Raw genomic sequence first — 25726 nt, forward strand, 5'->3', positions numbered from 1 at the left:
AGATTATCATCACTGTCATCATGGATGAGCCAGTATGCATGCAAAGTGAAGTCCTTTGTACTAGTTATCAAATCTCAGATGGCTCTCCAAGGTCATTCAAGCCACACACACGTTCTCTGGCACCTATGTCAGGCAGTTACTCCTTACTCAACATCACCAGGGGGCACATTGGTAATCTGAGCCCCAGAGATCACTCAACATGTCTGCCCAAGACCACCTCCAACTCCAGTCACTCGTGCCTACTCAGACACAAGTGGCCAGGGGTACACTGCTGAGTCCGTGGTCTAAACTGCCTCAATCCCTGAAATTGTGTTAAAGCGCTTACAAAACAACCATTACACAGAAACTACTGTCGACCGAGAAAAGATCTTAACCACGAGGCCTGTTTAAGATGAAGGCTCTTGACTCACTTCCCCAGTTCTTGGGAATTTTCAATATGCTTCTTAATTTAAAGGGGATCGATAAAATACATCTGATTCTACAGCCCCTTATTTCTGAACATAAAAATGTATAACAAAGCCAGGCACAGTGGCCCACACCTATCATCCAGGTGGCTCAGGCAGCCGAGGAAGGAGGATCGCAAGTCCAACCAGCCTCAGCGACTTAAGGAGGCCCTAAGCAACCTAGCAAGACCCTGTCTCAAAATAAAAAATAAAAAGAGCTGGGGATGTGGCTCAGTGGCTAAGTGCCCCAGGTTCAATCCCTAGTACCAAAAAAAAAAAAAAGTATATAACAAAATTGAAGAATGTAATATATCAATTATAAAATATATTTATATCTTGGGGCTGAGGTTGTGGCTCAGTGGTAGAGCACTCACCTAGCACATGCGAGGCACTGGGTTCAAGCCTCAGCACTATGTAAAAATAAATTTAAAAAATAAAGGTACTGTGTCCAACTACAACTAAAAAAAAATTTTAAATATATTTATATTTTATTTATATTGCATTTACATTTAAATGTATATATTTATAAATTTACACAGTTATATAATAATTTGTTTATAAAATAAAGAAATTTATCAATTTACAATAGGATATAGAAATTTAATAGGATTTTAATGATAAAATGTCTGAAAATTTACATGTAAATGTTTTAATAGAGGTGTAATGTCTATCGATGGTAAAATTGGAATGATGTACTTTGAGTTTTTAACTGGCTTAGAGTTTAACCTACCTTCCAGCTTTATTTGGTTCCCATACAAGCTCTTTGTCAAGCAGTTAATGGCACACAAACAACCCCTTAAAAATGTCCTTTGGATGAAGGGACATTTAACACATGCTTTTGAAAGGCAAATAACTTCTAAGAATTCAGAAATTTATCAAAAAATGAAAATTGTGAAGGAATTCTGAAATATTCAACTCAAAACAAATGCTTTGGACAGGTGCATTCCTTCCCATAGGGTAAGGAGAGCTGTAAGTGGGGTGTTCAGTTGTTGCTCGTAAGTCTAAAGCAGAGCAAGAAACCGGAGCAGGGGAAAGCGTGGGTTTGAGAAACGGTGAATGAGGTTGGTATGCGAGGTTATTCCAATACCGATCGTGTTTGTAAGCAATATCTTGGGGGATATCAGGGATTGAACTCGACCACTCAACCACTCGACCATGGAGATAGACGCCAGCCCTATTTTGTATTTGATTCAGAGACAGGGTCTCACTGAGTTGCTTAACGCCTCGCTTTTACTGAGGCTGGCTTTGAACTCTGGATCCTCCTGCCTCAGTCTCTGGAGCTGCTGGGATTATAGGGGTGCACCACTGCACCCAGTAGTAAGAAATATTTTGTATTCCTTAAAGTAGATTAATTAAAATGTAAAATTAATGAATACTATTTGAATCAAGTATTACATATTTGCTACATAATAGTAAGCATCAAAGTCCACACGACAGAAAATCAGTGGGAAGCTACCATAGGCTGCTCCTACCAGATGGATGGCCAGCACATTCACAGACTCAGTCCCTGGGGAGAGGGGCAAGCACATGGGAAAGCATCTATGTGACCTTCAGTGATGGGTACCGGTGCAGAAGTCCACTCAGGATGGAGCAGGGAACTCATCTTACCTGCTCCATTTTTTAAACTAAGCTGGCTGGTTGTTTTGGTGACAGTTCTTGCCAATGCATTAGGAAATTAAAATATTATTCTTCATATGCTAGAAAAGTGATTGACAGTCAACACACCCTCGTATCACACATGCCATTGAGTCATTCTTCATCTCCATCAAATTAAACAGGAAACACGATCATCTTAGTGTAAAGGGCTCCAAAGTGTTTGATGCTCAGTCAGGCTTTGATTAATCAGCAAAGCTCAATCACAAGGAGCAAGGCAAGGTTCAGCCAGGAATCCTCAAGTCCTGTGAGAAGCTCAGAGTTGCATTGTTCTTCCTGACTCACTGCTAAACAAGATTCATCGCAAATTGGAATGAATTTGTAGGCAAACAGAGCAGAAAATAAATATATCTCCCACACCAGCACTGCATTATCCACAGGAACATCTCCTTATTACTAAATTTCAGAGACACATATTGAGATAAGCTTGGTAGGTAGGAAATTACAGGAAGATAATGTAATTCTGAAGTCATAAAATATTCCACAATGGAAGGGGCTGCAAGGCAATTCTGGCATTGGCAGCATTTGCTTTTATAATATGATCATATGTTAAGGTGATTTTAAAAATCAATTTAAAAATTCATAAGATGATTTTATTCTCCTGTTATGATACGGGTTTATTATACAATCCTTCATCCAGGGATTGTTTCATGGAGCCTGTTTCAGGACAAATGTTCTTTCAGGTCACTAGACTCCAAAGATAGAACAAAATTCATCTTCCCAACAGGGCATTTATAGCCTATCACCCCCATCACCCCAATGTGAAGGCAAAACTTACAGAGAACACGCCCGAGCCCTCAGACAGCAAGCACCCGTGCACACCCTCAGCCCAGAAGACAACACTTTCCAATGCGTGGGATGATCGATTAGTGACCCTATTAAGAGCTCTCAACAGACAACATGGTCCAATTTTAAAAACAGAGCACCACAAATACCATTCTGTGCAAATCCCTCCATCATCTCTTCATCTTAAAAATAACTCTACATTCTTAAAAAAAAAAATTGGGTGAGCTCCCCAAGATCCAATCAATTTTTAAATTTTATTTATTTATTCCCACCATCTTACCTGCCCCCATACACCCTCCCCTTCCCTTTGCCCAATCAAAGTTCCTGGCATTTTCAAGACTCAATCAATTTTTAAAAACATACACACACCATGAATGAAGTATGAGAGGATTTACTAAGAGACATGTGTCACTAAAATGACAAATATAGTTTCCATACCAACTCATGACTGAAACAAACAGAAACCGCATTGCCACTGTTATTTGGGCACTGACCTGGCATTGGCTGAGGCCCTAGCACCACAGCAGGACGAGGCCTGGAGGCAGCAATGGGCCTGGACAGAGTCAGAGCCACTTGATCCAGCACAGGAGGCTTCTCGAGCAGGTGGAGCAGTCCTGAGTCCCCAGGGTGTATCCACGTGGAGTCCAGAGCAAAGGAATTATTCACAAAAATCTGCCCAGAAACAATGCAAACAGAACACTGAGCATGAGGCATGTGAGAAGGGCCACACATTCATGTTGTCTCATGTTGGTCAGTACTGGGCGTTCTGATTGGACACTCTATAAATCACCATTCTAAAAATTAAAGGGCAGGACTCGGATGCCTGAAGTGTCCTGGGCTAGTCCTTGCATGCTGACCTGGTCCATTCAACCCAGCAGCTAGTTTGCAGGTGGAAAAATCACCCCAATGAGATTACTAATTGGTGGTGTAGAACAAGTCAATGCATCACTTTGTCAGTATTCAGGTCAGCAAAACATACTGGGTGAATTTGAATGTGAAAGCTAAAACAAGCCATCAGAAAGATGAAAACTTAAAGCTGTAATAACAAGAAAAACTCCCTCTTACGATTTAAACTTGCATCATATAATGCCTAATGCTAGATTTCATTCAATGGTTATAGATTTTACAAATGAAAAAAATTTTTAAATTAGATTTTAAAAATCGTTATTCAGACAATTAAAACATCTTACATTTTTGGTGTGGAATCCAAGTACTTCAAGCTACAGTAAAATACCCATCCCCCCTGCACTGATGTTTTTTGAACAGGTCAATCTAATTCTGAAATGATTTCTCTCTATTCCTCCGTGGTCCATCATTGCAATTAGAAAATACAAGGTGTTTCCTTTGCTACACCAACACGCAACAACTCAGCAACTAAAAGCCCACCTGACCAGGCAGACCCCTTGCATTTTTACCTTACAGTTAGGCATTCTTTTATCTATCCAACTTCTCCCAACACGAGGTGGCAGAGCAGAAGGGCAGACGTGTGGGAAAATGGGCACCAACTCCACCGTGGAAGAGGGGGACAGTCCCGTCGGTGGAGAATGGCCACTGATCAGCCACTGTAAAAACAGCAAAAGACAAGGGACCACTCATTAGCCCACACTGGCCAACTCTACTTGTACCAAAAGTTGTTAGAATAATTGCTTTAAAAAAGAAATTTTCAAATGTACATAATGTGAGTATAAGAAAAATCCCCTCTTTCCTCAGCCTAGAAAAATTGTAGATGTTTACAAATCAAATAGAAACGTATACAAGTTTTCATATCTGAAGCATCACAGGGCATTGCCAACATTGCACTCTTCAATACTGAAAGGGAACTTCTAAGTAGGAAACCAGGGGGACACAGTAAGAAACGGGCCCGCCCTGAGATAGGGAAGAGTCACAGGGAAAGGCAGAGCTGCTGGCTGTTCCACTGGGGTCCCTGAATTAGTCTCAGAAGCAAGCACAGAGCTATGTTATGACATTCCTCTCGGTGCATGTCATGTTAATTGTATCTACCATTTATAAAACACTTAGCAAATATTTTCAAAATGAAAATAGCTAAGGAGTTAAGATTCAAAGTTTCCCAAAATTTGTCAATAAAAATAGGTCCTACAGCAAAGAAAATGTAAGCATCATATAACTGAAGAACACAGTGCACAGAACAAAACAGCAAACACTGACAGAGCAGACAGGAGAGGAGACTGTCTCCCTGAGCAAACTAGTGGAGTCCTCCTCAGGGGATTCAGAGAGATCCACTGCTCAATGATGGGGAATGGTTCAATATCTATTGTTGTAAAATCATAATGCATTTTAATTTTCCTGATATTTGAATATATCCCTGTCATTCCAAATACTGTTATTTGACAGAATATGGATAGCACAAAATATTTAAAAGACAAACACTTAAGTTTTTCTGGATTTTTCTTTTTAAATTTATAAAAGGAAAAAAAATGCAGTTTTCTATATGGAAAAACTGTAGTTCCTTGACATTATGTACCTCTAGTGGTGATATTAGGATACAACAACCCTCCGAAATATGGCAAAAGCTACCAGCATTTATCCAATAAAACCCAGCATGAACCGCATCACACATCAAATACATACCCAGTACCACATATGTGATGTGTCAGTTAGCATTAAAGACCATTTAGGAGGAGTTTAACCACAGCTTTTAGGAAAGCTCACAAGATACTATTGAAGACAAATTAATTAGAAGGTGCATTCTAAGGTAACTCTCATTTGAATATGCTAATGAGGTCGATTTTGGAATAAAACACATGTTATTCCCTGATTTAAATGCGTCTGCATAGTTAGATGGCAAACAACGGACCTTGCCAAAACCTGCCCGCTTTGGTCTGTTGTACCATTAATCAAAGGCACAGTCACTTTTTCTTTTTGATTCCAAGCTTTAAACGCCCAACTCTCCAGAAGTGAAATATGGCATTAGCGAATCTGTGGACTCGGCCTAGGGCAGGTGGGGGAACCACCCTGGGCTCGCGGCACCCGAGCCGGCTTCCCCTGCTGGCTTCCCCTGGTCCCGATTCTCTCCAGCGCTGCCCTGGTCTATGTGAAAGGGGGAACCAGACCAGAATCAGAATCGGCTACTGATCCTCAGCCTGCCTTTCAAGTCTGGCAGAGACTGTAAAAGTACCAACTTGGAGGCGGCGTCAGCCCCGGCGCTGGCTGCCTCGCTGGGCTCCGGCGGCGGCTTTCAGCACCGCGCGCTGGACAGCGACCCGGGCCCGGGCGAAAGTTGTGGCCGGACTGACTCTGGCCTGGGGTGTGGGTCTAAACCGCTCCGCCCAGAGACCCGGGAGAAAGAAGGGAAACTGCCCCGAGGCAGAACGGGACGTCGAGCTGGAACTTTGTGGCCATGCCTGGCTGCCAGGCTGCGTCCCGAGGGTCGGGGAGGCGAAGACCCCTGGAAGGAGGAGCGCGAGCCGGGGGCCACCGCGCCCTGCCCGGGAGGGCCGCGCCCGGGGGCGGGAGGGAGCGGCGCCGCGGAGCGAGCGGGCTGGGTCGTTACCTGGCCGTGGAGCAGGGGATAGTGGTGCACGGCGGCGTGGTCCGGCGCAGAGGGCAGAGGCAGCAGAGGCAGCAGGGGCTCGCCCGGGGCTGGCCAGCCGGGCAGCCCGGGGAGCAGCGGGGCCGCGGCGGGCTGGGCCGCGGCGAGCAGCAGCGGCGGGGGCGCGACCCCGGGGCCGAGCCGGAGCAGCCCGGCCGCGCCGGGAACCATCCAGACCCAGGGCGGCGGCGGCGGGTCTGCGTTCATCGGCCACAGGAGAGGCGGCCGCCGCCGGGGCTGCTGTTGCTGCTGCAGCTGCCGCCGCCGCGGGAGCCTGGCGCCCGCCCGCATCCTACATCCCCGCGCGGGCGGCGGCGGGGCGGCGGGCGCCGAGGTGCGGGCCGGCGGCGGCGCGGGCTCCGGAGCCAACTCACTTGGTTCCGCGGCGCGGCCGCTCGCTCCGCCCCTGGCCCGCGCCGGGAGCCCCTCCCCCTGCCCGCGCCCTCCCCTCCGAGCTGGCCGCCTGCGCCGCCGCCCCCTGCCCGCCCGGCCCCACTCCCCGCCCCCGCACCCCTGGACCCCGAGGCCGCGGGGAGGAGACGCGGACCCGGAGGAGGGGACCGGCGGAGACCGGCAGGGGTGCCCAGCGCCGAAGGCGCGGAGCGGCGAGAGTCCTGGGCACCGGGAGGTGAGGGCGCGCGGGGCGGCGAGGGCCGAGGGCGCGCGTGGCCGGGGCCCGCTGATCCAGCCCAACCCTTCGCCTCCTGCCGGCTCCGGTGCAGCCGCTGGTGGCCTCTGGCTCTCGCGGACGGTGCGTACCACCGGAGAGGCGCGCACGACTGGGCACCAGCTCCGGGCTCCAGGCTCCCGACGCTGCATGCAATGGCGAACCGACGCTGAGGTGGTGGCGCCGGAGCCGGCACGTCCCACCGCCCGGGCGGAGCTAGGGGCACCGGCTCTCTCTACCAGGTTTCATTCTAGTCTAGGGTGCACAGCCCTAGGAGAAACTGGACTGCTGGTCCGGACGCCAGGTGGACACCCGGACACTATTGGGCACAGGTAGATCTCTTTCTGGGACAAATCTGCCAAACATTTTCCCAAGCCCCCATCAGCCTCTTGTAACTCAGAGATTGAGCTCTCAGCACCAGGTCTAAAATCTAGCATCCAGATGTCTGCTGTCCTCAGGGCTCTCCTCTGCCTTGGCGGCCCCCCTACTCCTTTCTCCCACCCCCGCCATGGTGCAACATGTCAGGCAGGTGGCCTCAGGGCCTTTGCACAAGACCCTCCCCATGCCAGGAGGAATCACCCTCTGTGAACTCCTGCTGAATTCCCCCAGTCATAGGACTATGCTCCTCCAGTATTGGCCACACGCGACCGCTGTCTCTGCACCCCCGACTGTCTGGAATCAAGAACAGACCCTTCCTCCAAGTATCTTCGCTCCACCCAGAGCTCACACAGCCTGGGGCGCCTGCCAAAGGGAGCCTAGCTGAGCTCTGGTCACACGCAGTCACCGCCAGGAGGCGCCCATCCCAGCCGCTGGGCTGTCCTTGCTCCTGCTGCAGATTGCTGTCCCTTGGATGCCCAGTCTCCTCTTCCTGATCCTCCAGCACAAGGCGGCAGCGTGGACAATTCTTGCTGAGAGCAGGGCAGAGACTTCCATGTGCAAATTAACTCCGGAAATCCCTGTACCAGAGAAGTCCAGGGCGCGGAAGCAGCACTATCTGGGAGCCCCTGAAAGGCCTTCTAGGGGCATCAAGCAGAAGGCGGCTTCAGGATCTATGCTTTCCGATTCAGCATGAAAAGGCAGCCGACAGGTGGGAGGACACGCCCCCACCCGCGCACCCCAGACCGGCGGGAGTCTCCGTGTAGTGTTCTCACTCTTCCAGCCCCTGGCAGCCCCTTCTGATTAAGCCAAAGCACCCAAGTGCTTCCTCAATCCCCTGATCTGCTTAATTTCCTCCTGGCCTGGCATGATTTCTTTTGGATCTGGGCATATGCTAATTTACATAGCTGGCATCTCCATATTTTCCTCCATGTGAACATTTTTCAATTAGCAAGTTTATATCTCTCTTTGATGCAAAAGTACTGGCAAGATTTTTTTCCCTCACCTAAAATCAGAAAGCTCTGCAGATTAGAAGGCTGGTACTATTGGCTTAAGCCTTAATTCATGTGCATATATTTGTGTGCACACATGTGATGTAGCGTGACAATCTTGGTCCTGAGTCTCACAGCCACACTAAGGTATCATCATGTTTGAGTAGGAGTTATTTGTCCCTTTTTGTTTTAGAGGCTGGGAACAGAAGACCCTGGTGTCAATGTCCAGCTTGCATGCAGCTCTCAGCAAAAGCAAAGCATTCTGTGTATGGCCCCAGGCCAGGAGAGGGCAAGCCATGATCTGTGGGTGCTTCCCTGTCTCCTTCAAGGGGAGTCTTGCTTCACTGCTGCCCGGCACCGCCCTTGGTAATAGGCAGCTTGGCAAAAGATGTGTCCCAAGCCCAGATGTCTTGGGCCACTCTTAACTTTGCACAAAAGCTGGAAACCCAGGTATTTGTGCTTTCAAAGAGCCTCAGAGTAGCCCACAAGCTTTGCTGTCTCCTACTAGAGGCCAGCTGTGTCCCTGTATCATAGTGCTGTGAGCCCCCTTCTGTACCATGCTCCATACTAAATTCCAGATGACACAGAGCAACGTCCACTGTTTACTTGCTGTGAGGGGATTCAGGAAAGGACTCGTTCTCTATTCCCGGTTTTTGCCTCAGTGGGATTCACTGCAGGACATTCCTTATGCCCCACAGAACCCAGGACCAGCAGCACCCCTTGGGTAGAGGTGCCTTCCTCAGAGACATCCTCATTTGATGATTGTTCAGGAATGATCTCGGTGATCCAGTCCTGCGAAGGTCACTGTGCATCACGAGGGTGGCTTGAAAGACAAAGGCAGAGAAGCTGCAAAGGTGGCACAAGTGGGTGTCACCATCTCCTCACAAAGCAAGGAGCCCCGTCCTCCCCACCCACCAGAAACCAGGAGTCCACCTCTGGGCTGAGGCTGCCTTCCTGGAGGTGTGTGCTGCCAGTGGACATCTTATAGGTCAGTGTCCCCAGGGCACCTGCCTAGGCAGGATGAGGAGGGCTGATACCCCATAAATAGGCCCTTTCCCTCCCTGTGAAAGTCAGTGAGAAATTTGCTTTATAAAGGGTTTTATATACAATTTAGTCTCAAGCTATCCTAACCGGTAAAAAACAACCTGAAGTCTGTCCTTAGGTTTAGGAAAAACCAGCAGAAATTTTCAGCTAAGGTGAGACAGAATATCGCCTAAGCAGACGATCCGCAGCAGGAGGGAACATGTGAATTATCCACACCTGCTAATGAGCTCTGAATTGTGTATTACCTTTCAGGAAGAAATAACGGGGGATGTTAGGGAGAGATCAGTGGGATAAGATTTTGTAGCCTGGAGAAGGTAGTTTTAAAATTTTATTTTCTTTTGTTTTTCAAAGTAAAATCGAAAGAATCTAAAAAAAAGAGAAAGATAAAACACTTCCGCCCCAGCCTGCAGAGTTAAAACAAGCACCAGGGCAGGAGGAGGAGGGCTAGGACCTGAGGCCTCCCAGCTGCCCCTGCCTGGCCCACCCACACGCCAGGACATCTTTCCAAAGCAAGCTGGGATCTGACCAGTCCCTCCCCACAGGACCCACCACTAACCAGGAGGAGGCCCTGGGTGAAAGCCAAGGGAGAAGCTGAGTGTGCCCTACCAGGGACTGGCTGACCTGGGAGGGGACTGAAGGTTGACACCTGAGCTGGGGTACACGGAGGGGAGGTGTGGAGAGAGGTCCAAACAGGTCCCATGAGGCCTGAGGCTGGGCCTGTACCAACCAGCATGCCCCCGAGAGGAGGAAGCAAGCCACGCTGACTTTGAAGGCTCCCGGACGCCTGGGAAGATCTGGGTCACTGGCTGGAACTCCAGTCAAGAGTTGAGGAGAGAGGTCTTGGATGGAGCTGGAATTAAGAGTGACAGCTGTCCATAGTCATTGAGCTCACAGATGTGGATCGACTGCCCAAGGCAGGCACAGCGTGGGCAGAGGAGGGGCTGTTCGCAGAGTCTGGCAGCGGGGGATGAGGCGCCCTAGCACACAGGGCAAGAGGAGATGTACCAGGCCCTTGGGCTACCACGCGCCCCATTACTTGTTTCATAAGGGGCATTATTATTATTATTATTATTATTATTATTATTATTATAAATACTTACTACGGAATATCGGGAAAATATAGAAAAGCACTCAGGGAAAAGTAATGGAAACTTTTGGTGGGCTTCTCTCCACAATAATTTTTTCTACATATGAGGTAGAAATGAATGTATACCCACACACACACATATCCATATATACAGTGTGTGTATCCATATGGTATCTTGTAATATTACATTTTATATTAAACTGCACCGTTTAGTAAATAGCTTTCCTTCGGCAGGTACCACACCTAACTGCCCATCTCATTTTCCCTTGGAGGTTTAGCACGAGCACCTCCCAGCTGTCAACAGCGAGCATCTATGGCACTGAGGAAGGAGGAGGCAGGTGAGTGTGCCCTACAGGGGACTGATTTACTTCCCTTGGTCAGTCTTTTGCCTGTGGCCACCCCTGGCCCATCTGACCATTCTGGTTGGATAAGACTACTCCCCAGACAGACCCTAGCGCTGGCCAGGGTCCCAGACCCCTGCCTGCTTCTTTATGCTGCCACCCAAGTCTCATGACATTTTGAACACATTGCTTTCGCCTCCTTTGACAGTCCTGAAAGGGGCCCCAGAACTACTTCTGCTCCTGTTGAACAGAGAGACCCTGAATTTCCTTGTGCTGAAAATACCCCTTCCCTGGCCGGGCACCACTGACATGATCCCCGGCTAGCATAGCCCAGCTAAACTGCATTCATTTCTCACCTGGCTGTAAAGTTGATGCTTCTAAAGGAAGGGCAGAGAAGTAATCCAGCTTCTTTTCCCCAGATTGAACATAGAACCCAACTTTCCTTTTCCCATCCTTTTCCTATTCTTGTGCAAGACAGCAACTGGATCCAGGCAGGCTCCCTGGGTCTGCTGCCAGTAAACTCTGTGCTCAGAAACTCAATCACAGAACACCACCACTCCTGTGGGGCCTCATGCCTACAATGTCTCCTCTCCCCTGGACATCAACTGCCACGGTCCTCAGAAAGCCCGCTTGGGAGCCTCACCCAGAATCTCCAGTTCTTGAAAAAGTAGGTCACCAGCCTGCTCTGGGGGTGGCCTCACGCCCCCCCACACCTGCTTGGCAGGTGCAGCCCCACTGGGAGAAAGCGTCCTCTCCAATGTAACTTAGGGAGATTGAAGTAGCATTCTGGATGCCTCTGGTACTCCGAATCAATAAATCCAATGTTAAGACTTTAGTTGTAACTACATTAAAATATTTTAAGTATAAAAAAATTACTTACAAGTTCTGGTTATAGAAATGATGAAATTTCCCTCTGATGGAATACTATTCTGCTGTTCAAGTGTTATTACAGAATAACATTAATTGAGCTTTAAATAATTATGTACTGTATTTTTAAGTTTTAAAACTGACCAAAAATAAAATAAAATCAAGACAAAAAACCACTAATATGGGTCCGAGCACAGGGTGGGCTCAAAGTAGACTCCAGCCGCTCTTCCTATCTGGGCTGCCTCTCTGCAGCTTGCTCGCTTCCTGCACATTCTGAACGTGGGTTTCTTCACCCTTTTGGTGCATCTGGGCAGAGCAGGCACCTTCTGGAGGGTTCCATTTGGACGTCCAGCAGTTCCCTGGCTGCGCAGAGCACCTGTGGGAGGCCCCAGTCCCGCGTGGGGATGCTCCCTGCCCTCCCCTGGCCCCCTCTCCTCTGTGACAGGGCGATGGAAGGCAGAGAAGAGAAACTAGGCAAGCCCAAGGGCGTGGGACCCCGCGCGGGACCCACACTGGCTGGAGCTGGGGTTGGTTTGGAACCCGGGCTCCAGAGCTGCAGCTCCAAGGGGTGCGTGTGAGCCACCTCTGTGCCCAGGTTCCGCGTGGAGGGAGCCCACCCTGCCTGAGTGCCCACCAGGAGCCACGGGCCGGCCTTGCCATGGAGCAGCCTGGACTGGAGGAGCCCAGGAGCGGCTTGTCCCAGGCTGCCTTCCCTCTCAGGCTCTCTTATCTTGAAACCTGTCTTACTTTGAAACTCCTGCGAGCCCAGGCGTCCTCTTCCGGGCAGCGCCAGCCACCTGGCCCCCTGCGGGCCTTCCCCTGTCTAGGCAGGCCCACCCGGCAGTCCCTGCCTGCTAGGAGAGCTGCCCTTCCCCAGGGGCAGGGGGAGCGGAGCAGGAGGAAGAAGGGTCTGGCGTTCTGTATGACAGGTGCCCACCACCTACTCACCCAGCTGAGGAACTCAGCAACCAAAAACAGAAGGCATCTCTCAGGCACCTACCACTTCATAGATATCTCCCTCCCTCCCCGATCACCTACCTCCCTCCCCGATCACCTCCCTCCCTCCCCGATCACCTACCTCCCTCCCTTCCTAATCATCACCTACCTGCTACCTACCTCCCACCTACCTGCCTATCCACTGCGTACCTACTGCCCACCCACACACCTCTCTGTGCATCCATCATCTGTGAACACACCCCTCTAGCTGTCATTTGTCAGTCATCTCTCTGTCTACCTATTCCTCTATCTATAGATGCTTCTCATCTATCACCCATGTATCTATCCATCTGTCTACCCCCACAAAGATGTCCAGTGAGGAGGGAAAGGGGCTGGGACCCAGCAAGGCCATTTGCCAGGCCACAGGCCAGGCACAGGGCTTTGTCCTGAGATCCACACAGGATCCTGGCTGAGCGTCACCTGCCCCCATCCACTCACTCGCCTCTTTAGACCCGGAATACCTGGGCAGAGAAGTGTGGACAAGCAGGTAAGAAGAGAAGAGGAAAGATGTGGGGTGTCCAGATGGACGGCTCCTGGCACCAGGGGTGCTCACAGCCCCCTCCCCATGCCCACCCAGCCTCCTGTGCCCTTTATGGTCCCACCACTGTCTGGCAGCACCAGCTGCAGGGGACGGGGAAGGGTCCTTAATCTCATCATACAATGATTTACAGGGCACTTACACCCGGGAAGGAAGAGAAGGGCACACGGTGCTGGCGTCCTCACGAGCTGCGTGATTTCTCCGCCTCGTTCCCAGCACACATATGGTGACATGATTTGTGAGTTTGGGAGACAAAAAATCATCTGCATTTTCTCCTCAAAGCCCAAGCAAACAACTAGAAAGCCATAACGATTCCCGTTAAGTGGGCCTTTTGCCAGTCAGCAAACACGGAAACTTCTCATTTTGACACAAACATTTATATTCACATGTAGTTTCCTGATGCCAAACCATGTTGAGGCATACCAAAGGAAGCACCTGCGTTAACCCTGCTCCCATCTGTCTGGCATAAAGGAACGATTTCCCGGTTTCTTAACTAGAGATGAGCAGGCGGTGGGGCCTCCCAGCACCCAAGTCCCCGTAGAGAGGCACATTTGGATTCCACTGTCACTCAGCTTAATGACAAGTGGCATGCACTACCAGCTGGCAGTTGTGGGACACAATTGGAAAATACTTCACAACAACCCCACTAAGTGGAAATAATTCAGAAGTGAATTGGTCTGAGCTGGGGGAAGGTGTAGACTAATGAGTCTGTTCCAACTCAGTTTTCCTGTTCCTAGGCATAATGAGCAGCCAAGGAGAGGCCCCACTGTGCCTCCTTTGAGCAGGTTCCAGTCCTTGGCAGCTACACACCAAGAGGCAGCAGCTTGGGCCAACCACCATCCTCTGTCCAGGGTACACTTTGCTCAGTTTCCTTTCCGCGCTCAAACCTCAAGCAAAGAGGAGGCAAATTCCAACCCAGTTCAGATTGCCAGGAGCTCTGAGGGTCGGGGTCTGAATTCAGGACTTACAACAGCGTGCACTTCCTCAGAGGCACCAGAGAGCAAAACTCTGGAGAAGGGTCTCTGCACCATTCCCGTCAGCTTGGCCTCTGCCAGCAGGTGCTTGACCTGTCCAGGATTCCAAAGGTTTGCCAAGGCACCTCCTTCCATTCACAGCCCCTAAGTCGGCAGGAGGCCGGCCTGCTGTGCCGCACAGCAGAGAGACCCGGACCGGACTCAGCTCACAGGTGGGCAGCATGCCAGAGCTCAGAGCCCAACGAAGAGCAAGGTGGCAGTGGCACTCAGCTGGCAGACCCAGCGAGGGCCAGGTTCCCTGTGCAGGACTCCTGAGGAGTGTGGTGGGAAGTTCAGTCAGGATGTCTGCAGGTGAGTAACAACGTGGCCCATGCTGTTGGCTATGCCCCAGGTCCCAGACAGCATCCCAAGTTACTAAACATCTCGTTTCATGAAACCCATCCCAAATACCATGCAGAAGTGCTTTTGTGTCTGTTTAAAGGATAAAAATTGAAGCAAAGAGGAATATGGCAATATGTCCAAGAACCCAGAGCTAATAATGGGCAGAACTAGAATTCAGACCCAGTGAGCCAAACTCCAGAGCTCTGGCTTTCAAGGTAAGAAGGCCAAAGTGTCCAGGACATTGCAGAGGTGATGGGGACATCTGGTGACCAGACGATGCATCTTCCTTGGTTGCTTGCTTTGGAAGAGTGTTGGGCTAGGCAGCTGCTCTCCATACAGCCACAATTTCGGAGCAGCCTGCATTCTTGAGAGGTGACATCTCTGAATTCAGTAATCATAATCCTTTAAATCCAAATTCTCTACTCTTGATAGTAAATTATATTTCAACAAAAAAGAAAGCGCTGAATAAATGTAGTCTCTGCACCATTGATTGTCTTAATATATTTCACCTTGATAAAATAGTCTCAGGGTAAGAAAAAATGATACAATTCCACAGAAGATGGTCTGTTTTTTACCCTCCCTGAACAGCTAACTTAAACAATTCTGTGCATTCAGCAAATTCTGCCACTTAACCTTTTCTCTGACTCTTCCAACTTGTTAATAAATACGTTGAAATATTCTTACCTGGAGACCAACCCCTGGGGCACCTGACTTCTCACCTTTCTCCATGTTCAGCATTAGACAGGGCAAGTTTTCATTATTTAAAGAGCAAGTGGTGAAGTAAAGGTGTGTAGTGGAGCTGGCGGCCTGAGAGGGGTTTCCATAGGACCCTGGTAGAAAGCTGGGCCAGGGCCATGGGAACAGCCTGTCCAGGACAGCTGGGAAGTCAGGCACATCTCCCCGGTGAAGCCACCCCGTGAAACACCCTTAAGTTGTTGGAGGCCCATGCCCTACAGGCCACCTCCACACCCATCAGGCAGGCCATGGGATCTGCCTGTGCAAGGCAGCACCCCTGCAGGTGTTCCCAGCTAGGATAAGGACAGCACGGGGCCTCAGGGCCCCCTCAGGTGAGATGGCCAGTCCACCATCCTCACACACAGTGGGGCACCTCAGGGGCAGTCTTCAGAGCCGCTTGCCAGGGTCTGAGTGGAGGCTGGGCTTCGCTGAAGCTGACGGGGGGAGGGGAGAGAGAGAGAGAGTTCTACTTGGGTTCCCAGGTCAGCAGCACCAACACTAACTCCATCCACGCCCTCCATCCAAGGCTGTGTCTCCTGCCCAGGCGGGATCCCTGGGGCTGAGCAGTTCTATGGATGTTTGCTGGATGAGCATGTGTGCACACAGAAAACAGACGCTTCTCCCAGGTCACCTTAGGATCCTGGAGGGTGACATCCGGGGGGCCTAGAGCTGATGCTCTTCTTCCCATTTGGCACCTGACTCTGGGTGCAGGAGTCGGAATCCACCCAGCAGGGAAGAGTTTGAAGCTGTCCTCCTGGGAAGTGGCCCCAGGCTTCAGGGGTGGGGAATGGACTCCTGGGGACACACTGTGACCCCAATCCATTAGAGGCACAGATTGGAAAGCACAGTACAGGAGGGCAGAGGCCTGGAGACCAAGGTTTGCAGGAGAAAGACTAAAACTAACTGATGTGATCCAGAAGACGGCCAGCTCTGGAAGGAGGCACAGAATACGGAATGAGTGTGCAGATGCATTTACATAGAACCCAAGTTGTCAAGAAAGTTCAAAAGTATTTTAAGTACTTAAAACTTGTATCTTAGATACTTAAAATATTTTAAAATAGCATACTAACATTGAGACTGGAGAACGGGACTTTATAGCAAATAGCAAGGTGAATTTGTTAATTAATTTAACAAGCCCTTTAGAAATGAAAAATGTACGGTTTGAGGCTTAAAACACAATGTGTGGATTAAGCAGCAGATTAGACTCAGCTGAGGAGACAACGGGACTGGAAGAGAGACTCGGTAGTTACCCAGAGAACACACTGAGGAGAGCGTGACACACTGAGAGAGGGAGAGGCAGGACCCTGTGCTGGTGAGAGCCGGGAAACAGGCGGAGGAAAAGAAGAGAGATGGCCCAGTGCCCAGTGTCTGGACGCACTTCCTGCCTTCCCCGAGGGACACGCGTGCGGTTGTCCTCCAGGAGTGCAGAGGCAGGAGCGGGTGTGGAGGGCCCGTTGGACACTGGAGCTCCTGGTGGCCCGAGCCACATGCGTCACACACATGCCACAGCTGCAGAGGCTGGTAGACACTCATCTCTTCCCACCAAGGGGTCCCAAGGGCCGGTGTGAGGCAGCAGAGTGGGGCCTGTTTGTCTCATTTGGGAGATGTGAAATCAACCAGACAAGGTGCACTCGGTGACGGGGAATGTAGAGTGGAGGCACCTGGACCTAAACGGACGTGGTCCTGCCACTACCAAGGACCCGCATGAGCACCATCGGGACCCACCAGGGATAAGCACCTTCTCTCCACCCCGGTTCCAAATCCTGCTGCATAAGTCACTGTGCCCCAGGGGGACTCATGGACTTCCCCATATGTTGTTACATCAAGTCATTTCTGTGGACAGGGGTACCGCATAAGAGAGCCACCCAGGGCCACCGTGGGCCAGGCAACCCCAGACCAAAGAAAGCAGTGGCTCACCTCACGGGACTCACCAAAGCAGGCATGCAGAGAGCATTGGCCAAGGACCAGCCTGGGAGCAGGAGGACAGCACCCAGCAGCCAGAGAAGTCCTGTGTGGGTGTGTGGCACAAGGAGGCCTTAAAACATGCACAGGAAACAATAGCAGAGTTTTTAAAGTGATAAAGGGAGATTTTAACACGTTTTTCTTAGTAACTGATAGAGCAGCTGGATGAATAGAGTAAGTGCATAGAGGAGCCGCCCTGGACGAGAAGAAGGTGCCTTGCTGGATAACTGTGGGCACAGCACCCGACACCGCAGAGTGGGAGGTGGGCACAGTGAAAGTGTGTGCCAGGCGAAGAGAACTGTGCGTCCACTCCACAGACCTCTCCAGGAAGGCCGCGGCACTGCCCGAGGGAAGGAAGGAAGGCCAGCAAGAGAGTGGCACCCCACTGAGAAGTAGAGTAGTGTGGTCCCAGGCAGAAGACAGACCAGCCTCCGAGACCCAGGGGGCAACGCCTAAAGGGACGCTCTGTGGGGTGAAAACTAGGTCAGCACTAGAGAACTCATAAAAATAACCCTTGGTAGGGAAGTGAAGATACTTATGAAAATTTAACTTTGTCAAATTAAATTTGCATGTTTAAATTTCTAGAATAAATACTGGAAGAATAAAAATAGGATTTGGCAAGTTTTTAAAAAATCAATATATAAAAATCATTTGCATTTCTATAATGCATACAAATAAATGGAGCACGTCATTTAGTCATATATATATATATATATATATATATATATATATATATATATATATATTTACAGTAGCAACAAAAATGATGTGGTCCCTAGGAGGGAACACAAAATGTGTGTAGCTTCTTTATGGATAAAACTGTCAAACTTTTGAGACATTTAAAAAGCTCTTAAAAACTGGAAGAATAGACTATATTTTGAATAGGAAGACAATGTTTTAAAGCCATCAGTTCTTCCCAGATTTTTGTAGAATTTTAATGCAATCAAAGCAATCAGAAGGTTTTTAAAATAGACCTTGATAAGTTAATTCTAAGGTGCATCATGCAAGTGCAAAGGGTAGGAGTAGCCCAGACAGGTCAAGCTGCTCAAGAGGGAAAGGGACGTCCTTCCACACGTGACACGGGAGCTGCGGGGCGAAACCATGGAATCCTACAGCAGAACAAAGCCTGTTCCCTTCCTCCGAGCACAGTGTTTCACAGAACTGCAAGTGAAATCTAAGACCATGAAGCTCTAGAAGAAAGCATGACTTCTCCCCAGCCTTTGGGTAGACACAATTGTACAGGACACCGAAACCACAAAATATAAAAAGAAACAATGTATATATTAGTGTGGATCGATACTGTATTTAGAATTTTGTCCTTCAGAAAACATCACTAGAATATTGAAAGGAACATCACAATAATAAATCTAACAGAGGGTCCAGAACCTATAAGAAAAAAACAACATATAAAAAGACCAATAGCTCCATCAGAAACGACTTGTCTAGACATTTTATAAAACAAGGTGTACAGATGGCTGCAAAATATATGAGAATGTTAGTCACCAGGATAATTATACATTAAACCCCCAGGGAAGTACCACTGCACACCCACCGGGTGGTTAACATCAACAAACCAAAAAGCTAAAAATGGCAAACACAGTGAGGCTGAGACACGGCTCTTCACTATTGCAGAGAGGGGCCTGGAAGGCTCACCTCCCTTCATATTCCTTCATTTTCTCCTGTGAAAAGAAATTGCGTTTACTGTTTCCTCTGCGTACATTTAGAACCACACGATACACTGTTACGATTTGTGCTTCAAGGGAGAAATTGAAGGGAAGGAGAAAGTCTACTGTATTTTCAGCGTCTCGGCTTAATCACAGTCTTTCTTGCTCCGTCCTTTTGTCATTCCCTTCTGTTAGGAAAGAATGTCCGTTGGCTGTTCTTTGGGTCAGTCTCCCAAGGACACATGACCTTGATTTTCCTTCATCTGGAAATGTCTTGATTTCTCCTTCGTTCCTGAAGGATAGTTCCACTGGGTATAAAATTCTGCTGACTCTTCTTTCAGTGTCTGGAAGACGCCGTCAACTCGACCTCAGCCTGGCCTCCAGTTTCTGGTGACGAATCTCCTGTAATGTGGCTGGTTTCCCCACAGGTGACTGCTGATTCCCCTCCTGCTCCCAAGAACTTTCTGTCCGGTGTCCAAAAGCCTGCCTTGGCCAGGTCTTGGTGCCCTTCATTGATTTCTGTCCTGCTTGGGGTTTCCTCAGTCTCTTGAGTCTCTTGGGTCTTTTGTCAAGTCCAGGAGGTTTCCAGCCAGTACTTTCCTTTTTCTTTTCAACCAATGCTCCTTGTCCCTCTGTCGGGGACTCTGAAGACACGGGGTTTGACTTCGCCATGTTCCACCGGCCCTGAGCTCCTGTTCCTCCTCCTCGCTCTCTCCTCTGCTGCCGTGTGGGAATGCCCATCACGTCCCAGGCCCTCTGCCCTCCACTCTCTGTTGCGTCCACACGTTGGTACTTGTGCTTCCCGGGGCCCTCCTCCCCAGCCTTTGCTGGTATGTGCAGTGGAGCTGCAGTTGTGCCCACAGCTGGAACGTCCCTCCCTTGGATCTCCCCTTTCCTGGTTCTTGGCTCCTGGGGATTTTTCTTGGTGGCCAGTGGCACTTCCAGGGTCATCCCTTGGTCCAGGCAGCGCAGGCCGTCCTGCTCTGCTCTGCGCTCACATTTGCATTCTGTCCCATGCAGGGATCCCAGCTGCATTCCAACATGGAGAGGAGAAGTGGGCAGTTCTTCCTTCTCAGAGGCAGGTTCCTGAACACGATTGTGAATCTCCTCTAATTGAGGAATGGCCAGGCCCACCTAGTACAGAAACAGGCCAGAGATACAGAGGGCCCAGCAGTAATCACACTAGCCCTGCTTCCAAGACACAGAGATGGCCCTGAGGACATGTGCCTCAGGACCAGGGCTGGCTGCCCACTGTGAAGATGAACTTCGCTCTTGTGTTTCTGCATAGTCTGAAGGAACGTGGGGCGGTCTGGAGACTTCATAGTGTAAGGCACAGCTCTTTGGCAATCTAAAAGGAGTTATCAACTAGTAGCTCTGAACTGAGATGGAGGAGGCATTTCCAAATAACATGGACAACAGGCTAGCCATCTACTCAACTCTGATAAACTCAGTTACATTGAAATCACAACATTAAAATAAAAATACACAAAATGGTAAATGCTACAGCACACACAAGAGATCAGATTTCCACAAAATAAAGAAATTCTACAAGTCAATAAATAACAGATAGGCAGCTCCCTCACAGCAGCGAGGGAATCCTAGACATCAGAGGCCAGGCAGGAGACAGGCAAGAGGCAGGACAGAGTGTTGGTCAGCAGGTGGGAAGACCCACTTAGACAGGAGGAGTAGTTCCAGCAGTCTGTAGCATATGAAGGTTGCTCAAGTTAACAGCAGTTAATTGTATGTTTCAAGATAGCTGTAAGGGAGGATTCTGAATACTTCCAACACAAAGAAAGGATAGACGTTTGAGGTGGTGGATATACTGGCCCTCCTGATTTGATCATTACACATAGTATACAAGTATCAAAGCAACACACTCTACCCATCAATATGTACAATTATTATGTGTCAATTAAAATATTGTTTTATATTTTGAAAGATAAACAGTTCAATTTAACCACTGAGTAAAACAACCGAGGAACATCTTCAAGAAGACAAATTACGTTGTAATTCTAGCAACTTGGGAGACCACCACAAATCAAATATTTAAGTCTGATTAAGTCGAGTATTGGGAATGATCTGGAGCAGAATGGAAATTGGCATGGCTTTTAGCAGAGCGTAAGAACCTACCTACAGGTGCTTCTGTCCTAACATCCCTGCTCTCCAGCATGCGTGCCAGGATGTTTCAGTGAGCTCAAGGAACCCTGCTCAGAAGAGGAAAACTGAAAACAATGTAAACTCCACCAACAGGAGGAAAGATCCATCAGGTAGAGCTGTGTGCTGGAATACTACACAGTAGTGAACAGGAACGACCTGCAGCCACTTCTCCACATGATGTTGTTTGTAGTTGCCAAAGTTGCAGAAGAATACATGAAAATATTAGTGGGTTTATACAAAACAGGAAGATGATTTAAGCTCAAACAATGTATATGTGGGGAAAACATAGGGAAAGCTAGGGCTGGTTAGATAGAAGACTTAGATGACGTCCCACCTGCGGTGGCAGGGAGGAGTGCGCAGTAGCTAGCCACACTTTGCTGTGTGCTGTCCACACCTGCACCTGGTACCGTAACAAGGTGGCTGGCAGCCACCAAGCACTCTTTGTTCCAGTGGGTAATTCTTCCTCCCTCTCCCTTTGGTCTTTCTACCCTGATCCTCCTCATTCTAGAGCCGTGCTCCATGACCTCTCTGAGCCCAACTGGCCAGTCGGTGCCTTTCCAGGTAACCTGTGGGAGCTGTTTCGCCATCTTGGGGCCCAGCCTCTGTCACATCCTTCTTTCTCCAGGTACCTACCCCAGCACGTGCCTTATCCCCTGTGGCCTGGCAGGTCTCAGATCCTCGGACAGCCCTCCCGTGTCCCTGGGCAGGTGAGCACTGCATTTGCCCAAGAAGCACCCAGGCTGGGGCTGGCTTCCCCCCAGGGAGGCTTGGCTGCTGTGGGGAGCGTGGGAGTGCTCAGCGACAGTGACATCAGAGAGGCCAGGTCACTGTCCTCCTGGCCAGGCTGATCAAGAGGCTTGAAGAGGGGTTCCTGAATTCCAGGGCTCTGGTTGCAGGGCAGCCCTTGGCAGGCTGGGGCTGGAGGAGGGAGCCCAGCACCAACGCTGTTTGGGCCGCCCACACACCTGAGTGCTCCCGGAGAGCCAGGGTGGGATGGAGTACGTCATTAGCTTTCCAAAGGCTGCGTTTCCTCGTCTTCAGGGCAGGGGTAAGGACAGAACTTAGCTGAAGGGTTCTAAAGGAGGAGGCACAAAGCCCCCAGGGTAGCAGCTGGGATGTCCAGCCGGCTCCATTGGTATTTCTGCATTTCTTTTACCCTAAGGATCTTATCTGTGATAAGCACCCTCCCCCAAGTCATGTCCCCAGGGGTGCCACCTCCAGCCCACACTGAGGTCCAGCACCATGGAGGAGAGGGGCACCAGGAGGATTGTGCACTGTGGGCTGGACAGCCACTCACCACACTGACCTACAGTGAGAGGGTTGACCTGCTGTGGGGCACTGGAGCAGCTCGGGCCCCTTGGGGACCGGGTCCTGACACGGAGTCCTGGTCTTTGCTGGACTGGAACTCTTCTCAGTGTCTGCTCTGCCAAACACCACGCAGAGCCTGGCAAATGCTCCCAACCCTGAGCCTGGTGCTCTGATTCATCATGGGCAGGACTTGGTCTGGCTGGTGAGGCATCCTCTGCAGGAGGGCCCAGCTCTGGCCTCTGGGACTGGCACACCTCATGAATGGCCTCGTTCCTGCTCTGCACAAGCGTGGATGGGACAACATTCAGGAACTTTCACAATTCCTTGTGTGACTGGGCACGGAACCCAGGGGCTCATAGGGGCTGGGCTAGTGCTGTCCCACTGAGCTGCGTCCCCAACCCTGGGAAAGGGTTCCTTAGGCCCATTCCTCATACAAGGCCATCGAGGAAAGCACAATCAGCCCAGCAGTGCCCCTCCTGCTGTCTCACTTGAACCTGACCTTCCACAGGAAGGAGGGGAGCCCCACAGCTGGAAAGGGGTGTCCCACAGCAAGAACCTTCCTGTCAAGCGTCAGGACCCTTTAAGATCATGTCCTTCCTGCTGCTGCTGCTGCTGCTGCTGCTGCTGCCACTAGGCAGGTCCCTTGCTCATGAAGAGCCCAGGAATAAAGGAGACCCCAGTGGCCACGCGTCCCTGGGCTCTGAAGAAGCCAGGAGGGGGAGGGGGAGTGGGAGGGGCGAGGAGGAGCTTCGCACAGGAAGCCCACAGCTTTCGGGTGCCAGCAGCGACCCGGCATCCACAGTGCAGCCCAGAGGTGTGCAGGAAAGGTGGTTTCAAGGTCAAGCCATCCTAACCATTCAGCCGCTGGACACAGTGACCATTGGCTTCTCAGGAGCGCTGGTGAGCTGGTGAGAAGCAGTCGTGTGGTTCCCACATGTTTGCAAACCTGCCCTGGGGGCCACAAAGAAGAAATGGGCTGGAAACCCACACTCTGCCCCACCTTGGCTTCCAGAGCGCGTGTTTCCTCCTCCGCCTACAGAGGCTTGCAAGGCCTGGCGGATGGTGCCCTCTAACCTGCATGTGGGAGCCCACCCCAATGTGGCAGTGCCTGGAGATGGGGCCTTTGGTCAAGGACGAAGTTCAGACGGCTCAGAGGGTGGAACCCTGTGATGGCATTAATGTCCCTATGAGAAGGCGAGAGACCAGGGCTGGTTCTGTCCACCAGGTGAGGACACAGCAAGCAGGTGATTATTTGCGAGCCTCTCCAGAGCCTGACCTGCCTGCGGCACCTCTGTCCTGAGCTTCCAGAACAATGAGGGATAGAATATTACTTCGGCCACACAGCCCTATGGTGCACTGCCCACACAGGAACAAGGGCATCTCTCCACAGCAACCCGTGGCACATGGGCCAACCCGTGGCACGTGGCACATGGGAGATTCCAGGGACAGTGAGCGAGGGGTCAGCATCCTGGGACGAGGAGTAGAGGGGGGAAGGAGGGGGGCAGAGGAGGGGGAAGAGAAGGAGAGGAGGGGGAGGAGGAGGGGGAGGAGGAGGGGGAGGAGGAGGGGGAGGAGAAGGTGGAAGAGGAGGGGGAAGAGGAAGGGGAGGAGGATGAGGGGGAAGAGAAGGAGGAGGAGGGGGAGGAGGAGGAGGGGGAAGAGAAGGAGGAGGAGGGGGAGGAGGGGGAAGAGAAAGAGGAGGAGGAGGAGGAGGAGGAGGACACATTTGCCTGGTGCAGGAGAGGTGGGGCTGAGCCTGAGTCTCCTGGTTCCCCAGTGGGTGGTCATGGGGTCAGCCCACAGGTGAGTTCCCCACATGGCCCGCCTGGCCCCGCCCTCCCCACCACGTGGGCGCTGGTCCTGTTGGGGCCTTTGCCATCCTCTTCGCCTGCCACGTACTTTCTCCATCTCTGTCCCCACTCCCCTTCCTCCAAGGCCTGCCCAGCAGTCCCCTCCTGGGCACCTGGGATTGGCAGAGGGCTGGCCACCCCAAACACCAGGAAACAGCAAGCAGAATGCCAATGCCGAGCATCTTTACAAACACCTTTGGCAGATGGAGCGGGAGCGGCCCGTTCCTTCCTCATCTGTCCGTCTGCACACAGAGCCCTTTCCATGGTTATGGGGTCATCCTAGAGAAGTCCCCTCAGATCCCCGGCCCTCCCTAAACACACAGTCTGCGTGGAAGTCGGCTTGGTTGAGAGAGGTGGCCTCAGAAGCTGACAGTAGCCCTGCTGCTCCAGGAGCTGGGTGGGAGGCTCAGAGCTCACGCAGCGTCCCCCACCCCCTGCACAGCCTGTCTGGGCGAGCCGTGCCCCCACAGATGAGCAGGGAGCCCAGCTCCGTGCCAAGGAGCTGCTTACCGTTGGCCCACATGCCACCTCATCCTTCTTCACGGTGCGGCGAAGGGGTTGCTCGCGAAGCCTCAGCTCTAGAGGACAGTTGGTACGTGGATCGCTAGAAGTTATTTAGGATACTTTATGGGGGCGGGTGGTGGGATTCAAAAGACACTGAAAACATTATATATACCTGTTTTCCCCATTATTTTTGCGGTTGCCCGTCGGCACCCACTGCCTGCGTCCACCCCAGCGTGATGCATGAGCTCGGGTGCGTCCAAGCCAAGCGGCTTCCCTCCCACACTGCCCTCCGTGTGAGCTCACTTCTTCCTTCTCTTCTCTCCCACATCTTTCCACTGGGAAAACGCCAAGCCCAGTGCTTCCATTCACCTCCATTCAATTTATTCTAACACTTTAAGAAACGGGGGTCATAGGCCCAGAAGTAGAGTGCGGACCATATGGAATTCTATTTTTCATTGCTTCAGGGAACAACCCGCTGTTCTCCACGGCAGCTCCGCCCTTCCCTCTCCACCAACCTGCACCCGAGTGCCAGCCTGGCATGTCTTTGCACGTGTGCCACTGCTGTGTTTCACGATGCCACCCTCGTGGGCGTGAGGCCCTGTCCCGCGGTTTAGATCCTGTCTCCCTAATGATTAGTGATGCTGACCATCTTCTCATCAGCCTTTGCATGTCTTCTTTGGAGAAGTGTCGTTCCAATCCTTTCCCATTTTAACAGAGCTGTTGGTCTTGTTGCTGTTGAGGGAAGGAATCATTCAGGCAGACTGGACATCACCTTTGGTCAGGCACTGCAGACATGGGGTCGGCAAACCTTTGCTCTGCTCCCCGGCTGCCTGGCCAGCCTGCTGCGCGTGC

The 25726-nt window shown here is 50.9% G+C and overlaps 1 protein-coding gene across 1 annotated transcript in view; it reads right to left on the reverse strand.

Moving 5' to 3' along the window:
* Tcerg1l (transcription elongation regulator 1 like) overlaps positions 1-6723 on the reverse strand; it is a 168489-nt gene extending 161766 nt beyond the window's left edge. Inside the window, exons 1-3 of the mRNA XM_046448690.2 lie at positions 6394-6723; positions 4298-4444; positions 3377-3554 (exon numbers count right to left, since the gene is read on the reverse strand). Coding sequence (XP_046304646.1) covers positions 3377-3554; positions 4298-4444; positions 6394-6723 — 655 coding nt within the window. The remainder of the gene's footprint in view (positions 1-3376; positions 3555-4297; positions 4445-6393) is intronic.
* Between the last annotated feature and the right edge of the window lie 19003 nt (positions 6724-25726).

The sequence above is a fragment of the Marmota monax genome, unplaced genomic scaffold (genome assembly GCF_021218885.2).
Source record: "Marmota monax isolate L192 unplaced genomic scaffold, Marmota_monax_Labrador192_F-V1.1 WCK01_AAM20220418_F8-fsc00076, whole genome shotgun sequence".
NCBI classification, from domain to species: Eukaryota; Metazoa; Chordata; class Mammalia; order Rodentia; family Sciuridae; genus Marmota; species Marmota monax.